The 6,446-nt window shown below is 41.3% G+C and overlaps 1 protein-coding gene across 2 annotated transcripts in view; it reads left to right on the forward strand.

The window, feature by feature from the left end:
- gmds (GDP-mannose 4,6-dehydratase) overlaps window positions 1-2,493 on the forward strand; it is a 153,060-nt gene extending 150,567 nt beyond the window's left edge. Inside the window, exons 11-12 of one of the 2 annotated variants that reach the window (XM_020601959.1) lie at window positions 760-828; window positions 1,946-2,493. In XM_020601959.1, the coding sequence (XP_020457615.1) occupies window positions 760-828; window positions 1,946-2,008 (132 nt within the window). In that variant the 3' untranslated portion in view covers window positions 2,009-2,493. Of the gene's footprint in view, window positions 1-759; window positions 829-1,945 lie in introns of those variants that run through there. The other variant, XR_002275110.1, reaches the window with a different exon arrangement.
- Window positions 2,494-6,446: the final 3,953 nt, after the last annotated feature.

Below are 6,446 nucleotides of genomic sequence, written 5' to 3' on the forward strand. Positions count from 1 at the left end.
ATTTTGGAAATAAATGGGAGATTGGATATTGGTCTATAATTAGCTAGGACACCTGGGTCAAGAGTAGGCTTTTTGAGTAGAGGTTTAATTACTGCAAGTTTAAAAGCCTGTGGAACATAACCTGTTAATAGAGAGAGGTTAATCAGATCTAGTATGGATGTGTTGATTAGGGGAAAGATGTCTTTGAGCAGCCTGGTCGGGATGGGGTCCAGGAGACATGTTGATGATTTAGATGAAGCGATCTCTTGAGACCAGCATGCAACAAAAATATATGCAACTAAACGCCCCAAAAATAGAGATCCAAATAGAAGTCGGAGGAAGAGAACCAAAGCTAGAAAGACAGGAAGCTTTAAAAACACAGAGGATGTACAGTCTTTTTTCTCTGTCTCTTTGGTGGTCCAAGGCCGGGTCTCGCTGGGTCTTGAAACCAGCACAAAACACAGCAGGGGGAATAGTGAGTTACAGGGTTGGGGGTGGGTGGGGGTCCTGGACTGGGGGTTACACCACCAGAGTCCCATAATTCATCATGCTCTGGCACCCACGGGGGCTGTCTGGACAGATCGGTGGTGGGGAGCCGGCGGGGGGGATTGATGACCAGCGAGACTCTGTGACCTCCGTTTTTCCCTGAGAGAAGAGCAACTGTGTGTCCTGCTGCAGGATTCTCCTCCTTGGGAGCGTCCGATCAGACATGACAGATGATTTGTTTTTCTTCCCCTCCCCCTTTCGCTCTCTCTCCCCTCCCTCTCTTCCTTCTAACAGGACTACCTACAAGGGGACAGCACCAAAGCTTATCAGAGGCTGGGTTGGAAACCGAAGGTGACGTTTGAGGTGCGTCACTCTGGTTTACAACACACCTGGTCAGGCACAAGCACAGATGTGGAACAATTAGCTGAAACAATTTATCCAAAGAAAAGATCATGTCGACAAATAAAACACTAAAATAAAGCAATTTAATAACAAATGGAGGTCAGGAAATGGATCTGTAGCTACAGTACATATGTAGAGAGCGGGTGGGGTTAACACACAATGTGGGCGGGAACATAAGCTGAAGGATGTGGCTTTACTGGCCTACTTTTTTATTAGGTTCAACCTAACATGTAGTGATAAACAGAGATGCACTGAGGGCCACAACAGAAAAGTAACAGCAGGCCAGTTTCTGCCTTCCATGTCTAAATGTGTCCATATTTTATTTGAACCTGCTCAGTGTTACATAGGAAGGACTATGAAAGTTCTTCCTTCACTGAAAAAGATTTTAAGCAAAACGTCACAGTGGAAGGTTTGAATAAAATATGCATCATAATAATGACAACATATCCAACATATTTTGAGCCACATAAAGAAAACCTGAATGTTGAATACTGTTAACATCCCCACACTGCACTATTTCTCTTATTTACCTGTATCTATTTACTTTTTGCTTATAGGTATTGGTATAACATGATATGTTCATTTACTGTGGTAGCTAAAAGTCTGGGTACATTGTTTAGGATTCTATTAACACGGTGCCTAATTTTCAGTACTGATAAACAAGATGTTATTTTTTGAGAAAAATACTTTTTTAATGAAACCTTTTGTTTCATTTACCAATAAAAATCACTATTTTAATATGTTAACAACAACCTTGTCTAAAGAAAGTAGCATTTGTTGCTGACTGCTGCAGCCAGTGTACCTCACTAAAACTGAGCTGTACATTTTTAATGACAGGACAACAAATAATTTCTGTTCCTTCACGATTCCTCAGTCATTTCATAAACACATGCATGGCTCAGTTTTAGCAACACTGACTGGCTGCATGTTTATGAGGATTCGTCAAGGAACTGAAATAATGTGTTTTCCTGTCATTAAAAATGCATATTATTCTAGTATAATATCCTAATGCACTTCCCCTGTGGTAAACTCACAAACAAGCTGCCTTCTTGTGTAAGTGAGTCCTGTTCCTCTGCAGGCGCTGGTGAAGGAGATGGTGGACGCAGACATCGAGCTCATGAGGAAAAACCCAAACGCCTGAGGCCGAATCAGTCCGAGCAGGACGCAGAGAGTTCAGCTCCAGTGTTCTGCCTCTGAGACCAACAGTGCAAGGAACATGTATTTTTTTACCTTTGTGACTTTTCCAAATCAAGTGATTGTGTCCTTTCTTATCTTAGATTAATTAAACCATCCATTGCCTTTGTTGGGGTTTTTTTCTAGTAATATTTTATTGATTTAATTGTATTATTGCAAATGCGATAACACTGCTTATATCATAATCTATAGAAATGGATTTAAGGGATTTTTTTGGTGGACGGAAGTAATTTCAAAGGCATGGTTGAGATTAATTCTTTCACGGGGTGATATGGAAGAATCTATAAAGCAGCAGAAGAATAAAGATTTTACCTTTTGACAGGAACATAGGAATTAATTATCTCATATTTATTAATGACTGGGATTTAAATCAACAAATGAATCATGTGGTACAATAAAGACTGGTGTTTTACATGTGCTGTTCTTTTTCATTTGCTTTTTGCTGATACACAAAACTGATAAAGAAGTTCGACAAGGGTCCAGGTGTGTGGCAGATAAATACTTGTGGGTCTGTTTCTGTTTGTGCGTTTTTGTTTCATCCCTCTAGGCCAACGAATCAAAACGCGAGGCATGGAAACTGTAAGCAAACCTTGATCCAGGTTTTAAATGCAGGTACGTTAAAATCAGGGTGTGTGTATCGGGTCTGTCCAGGTTGTGCACAGGTCGCTGGCTCAGCGCGCCCCGGGGTTTGTCTTTGGAGCACACTGCGCTCTTTCATTGGGCAGGAAGTGCGTTTTTCTCCGCTCTCAAACGCCTCTTGTTTGACCTGGCTCCAGATTTCGAGGGTGTAGACCTGGATCCGGGCAGGGTCTGGCCCTGAAGAAGGTTGCTGGGTTTATTAGCAACGACCATTGACACCTTTAGTCTTACAGAAGCCATTTAAACACACTGAGCTGTCTTCTTTCTCTAAAACAAGTAAGATGCCTCCACTTGCCTGCAGTGCCAGATGTCAAGAGTTAATTGAAATATTTTCCTCAAATAATCGTGATTTCCTAATTTTCCTCACTTGTTTTTTCCAAAAAAATACATACTTAATTCTGACTAAAACGTCGGAGAAAATGTAGATTTGACTTTTAATTCTGCTAAGCTCTCATTTTCTTTAGACTTTAAATATATCATTTGTCATAATAACATTTTAACCCTTCATCAGTGAAACGTCAGCTCCTGGGAATATTTGCGTATTCCAGTATTTTGGGGCCGTTACCAGAGGATGAGAAAGTAGTTCGATTCTTTAACTGAGTAAAATATAGTTACAAGTAAAAGTCTTGCATTCACAATCCTTCTAGACTAGTGTCTGCAAAATAGAAAGTGTTCATTATGCTGCAGAATGTTGAATGTTTCCTGTCAGTGTGTGATATGTTACAGAAGTGTTATTACTGATGCAGTATTTAATGTATAGCTGGTCAAGGTGGATCTTATTTTATCTGTGTTGTTAGGAAGTTATGTCTAAAGCGACATTTATGAACTTAAAAAAAAAACTGGAGTAGAAAAGAAATGTGATGGAGGTAAAATATAAAGCAAATAGAAACACTTAAGTGGCACAAGTAGGACTTAACAACAGTACTTCAGTGAATGTACTTCTTAAATCACTGGTGTTATTTACGTGGTGGAGCGGTTTGACACTGAACTTGTGAAGCCCTGGGGGTGTCCGAGGGGGGTGGGATCGCCTCTGTCTGTTTTTGAGGTCAACACCTACAGGACGTTTAATAGTCTCTCTGTGATCGTGCTGCACCGCGCCGCATCTGTGCGCACTCGAAATTGGAAGCAGATGTTGCTCTGAGGTTGTTTGGGCCCAGAAACGCACAGTGCGCCTGCAGCCTCACGCAGGTGCACCGCGCACCCCTCGGCAACAATTAGCCAACGCACGTGATTAGGTTTACTGCTGGCACACAACGAAACGTGAAGCTAATCAAGATTTGGACCACAACTGGAAAGAAAGAACAAAGGGTTCGTGCAGCTAAATAAACATTTTATGGGATTAAACGACTCTCACGGTCAAATTAAACTCAGGAGGTGGTCGCAGAAGAACTTGTCAGATAAGAATATTTGTGTTTTCTGTCAAATCTATTGGACAATGTGGACCTAAGGGGTAAATAACCTGATAGTAATCCTGCAGTGGGGAGCAGAAACGCTTCGGTTTTCTTCTACTGCAACAATAAAGTTGTATATTTAGGTTAATGCGTCTTAACTGATCACATTTTGATTTAATAATTTTTTTACCGTAAAAACTAAATTTCATCGTCAGAAAAGAGAGATTCAGAGGCAACACGTCTAAATAAAAGTGTTAAAGCAGCAGAGGTTTCATCATGTGAAACCTTCAACTGACCTGACCCAGGTTATATAAACAGGCATCGCTAACTAAATATTAAATAATATAAGGGAATATTAATTTGCCTTCTTTTCAGATGACACCGTTTTAATTGACATGCTGGAAATGTAAGTTGGCAAATTTGTAATGCATGGGAAATAGTGTTAACAGTATCCTTTGCTCTATTTTAGAAGTGTTGTCATAAATATACAAATACAACCTTGGCCTTACTAAAACATACATTTAGGGGTGAAATCACTGAGTTTTACACGAGAGATTAAAGTCAGGAAGATTCTAAGTATAAAATAACGTGTTCTTTAATACAACTTGCCAATAAAAGCTGTGGTAACGCGTAAAACAAATTGTCTCCAGTTAATTCATCAGCATTTAGTTTCACCTCCTTGGTGCTAAACCACGGGTGTCACTGCTCTGAAAGCTTTCATATGGAAACTGGATCAAGGATTTAGCTCAGCGGGACTTCACCGATGTTTACAGGACGTGAAAACACACCGAGCAGCTTGTGAGTTAGCTCTGCTCGGGTACTTTTCATTTTCATATAGAATCCACGTTATACTAACTTGATACAGTTTTGCAGGATGTTAGAAGAGAGACTGTAACTGTTTCTGAATTATCCTTTTAATTTCAATATAAAACATAATATATATGAATAAGAAAAAAGTCAAATATAAGAGACAAAACAATATAGACCTGTTGTCATTCAGCTCGCAGGAACAGTGCGTTAAGTTCAGTGGTGTCGCGGCGCCATGTACAGAAGAATTCAGCTTTTAAAAGACTCAGTGTCTGCGCAAAAAAAACCGGGTTTTCCTCACTGTATATGTCCCATGTGAACACGATGACGCTCCCAAAAGTGTTCAGCTGCTTTCTGGCTTGTCTTTTTCTCCGAATGCTGTGTGTGCGCGCCAGTCACTTCACACACACACACACAGCCCGGACTATCAGGTTACTGTACAACTGGCACTGACGCAGCCATGACTTAGTCGTCTTTCTCATCATGGTGTGAACTCTGCGCTGATACGTGTGATTTGTCAGGTATATTTTGACGTTAATTATCCGTGATACTGATCAGAACATGAAATACAGCATGGCGCAATAACCTAATAATCCCTTTAATGAGCCTTTTAATGCGCTCTAGTGCGCATTAAAAGCGTATTGGCAGCGTTTCCAGTGTGAAGAGCTGTTCTCTCCTCCTGTGGGAGTCTTCATTTCACCGCTACCGGCCTGTAAAATGCCACACAACAGCTCATCCAGCGGCCTGCACTCAGCCTCAGCCTGGGTGCTTTAGATAAGGCAGTGACAGACTGCACTGCAGCCTTCTCGCCGTCCTTTCCTAAAGTGCATTGTTGACATCCTCTCCATTGACCTCCATCACCTCCTCCTGTCTTGTCTTTCTAATGAAAAATGATTCGCAGCTCGCAGTGAAATTTCCTTCCTGACTCTCGAGGGTCGCATCAATCACAAAGAAGCAATAATCTCGTTTGTATCCTTTTTAGGCAGCTGTCTGTGCACGGGAGCTTTACATTGCAGATTGCAGGTAAATCTCGGGATAAACCACTGGTGGAAGGTCCAGCACTGGAGCCCACAGCGCCCTGTTTACGCTAATGGACTTGACCGACCTGACTGGTGCCCTGGGAAGTTGCACTGGAATTTTTAGTTTGACTCATTAAAATCTCATCTATACAGGCCTAAAACTGACAGACACGTTAAAGCCACCTATTCACCGCCTGCCCGGCCGTGCACAGACACACACTCACAGATTTGGTCCCAGAGGTATTACACTGTCTGCCATCAGTTCGCTCAGTGCCTGCAGGCTGCAGGATCAGAGCAGAGGCTCAGGCCAAGACGCTCTGGAGCGCAAATAAACAAAGAAGTCTCTGTTTTTTAGCATCCATGCACTGCAAAAATACCCTTATTGTTATTATTATATTTTCTTTCAAACATCGGCCTATGACCTATTTTACGGTTCCATAAGAAGGATTTCCACCTTATACATAATTCAGGGTTATTATTATTATTATGATCATTCCATTTAAAATAAAGACATTTAAATAGGCCTACA

This window comes from Monopterus albus, unplaced genomic scaffold, assembly GCF_001952655.1.
Source record: "Monopterus albus unplaced genomic scaffold, M_albus_1.0 scaffold53.1, whole genome shotgun sequence".
Lineage (NCBI taxonomy): Eukaryota > Metazoa > Chordata > Actinopteri > Synbranchiformes > Synbranchidae > Monopterus > Monopterus albus.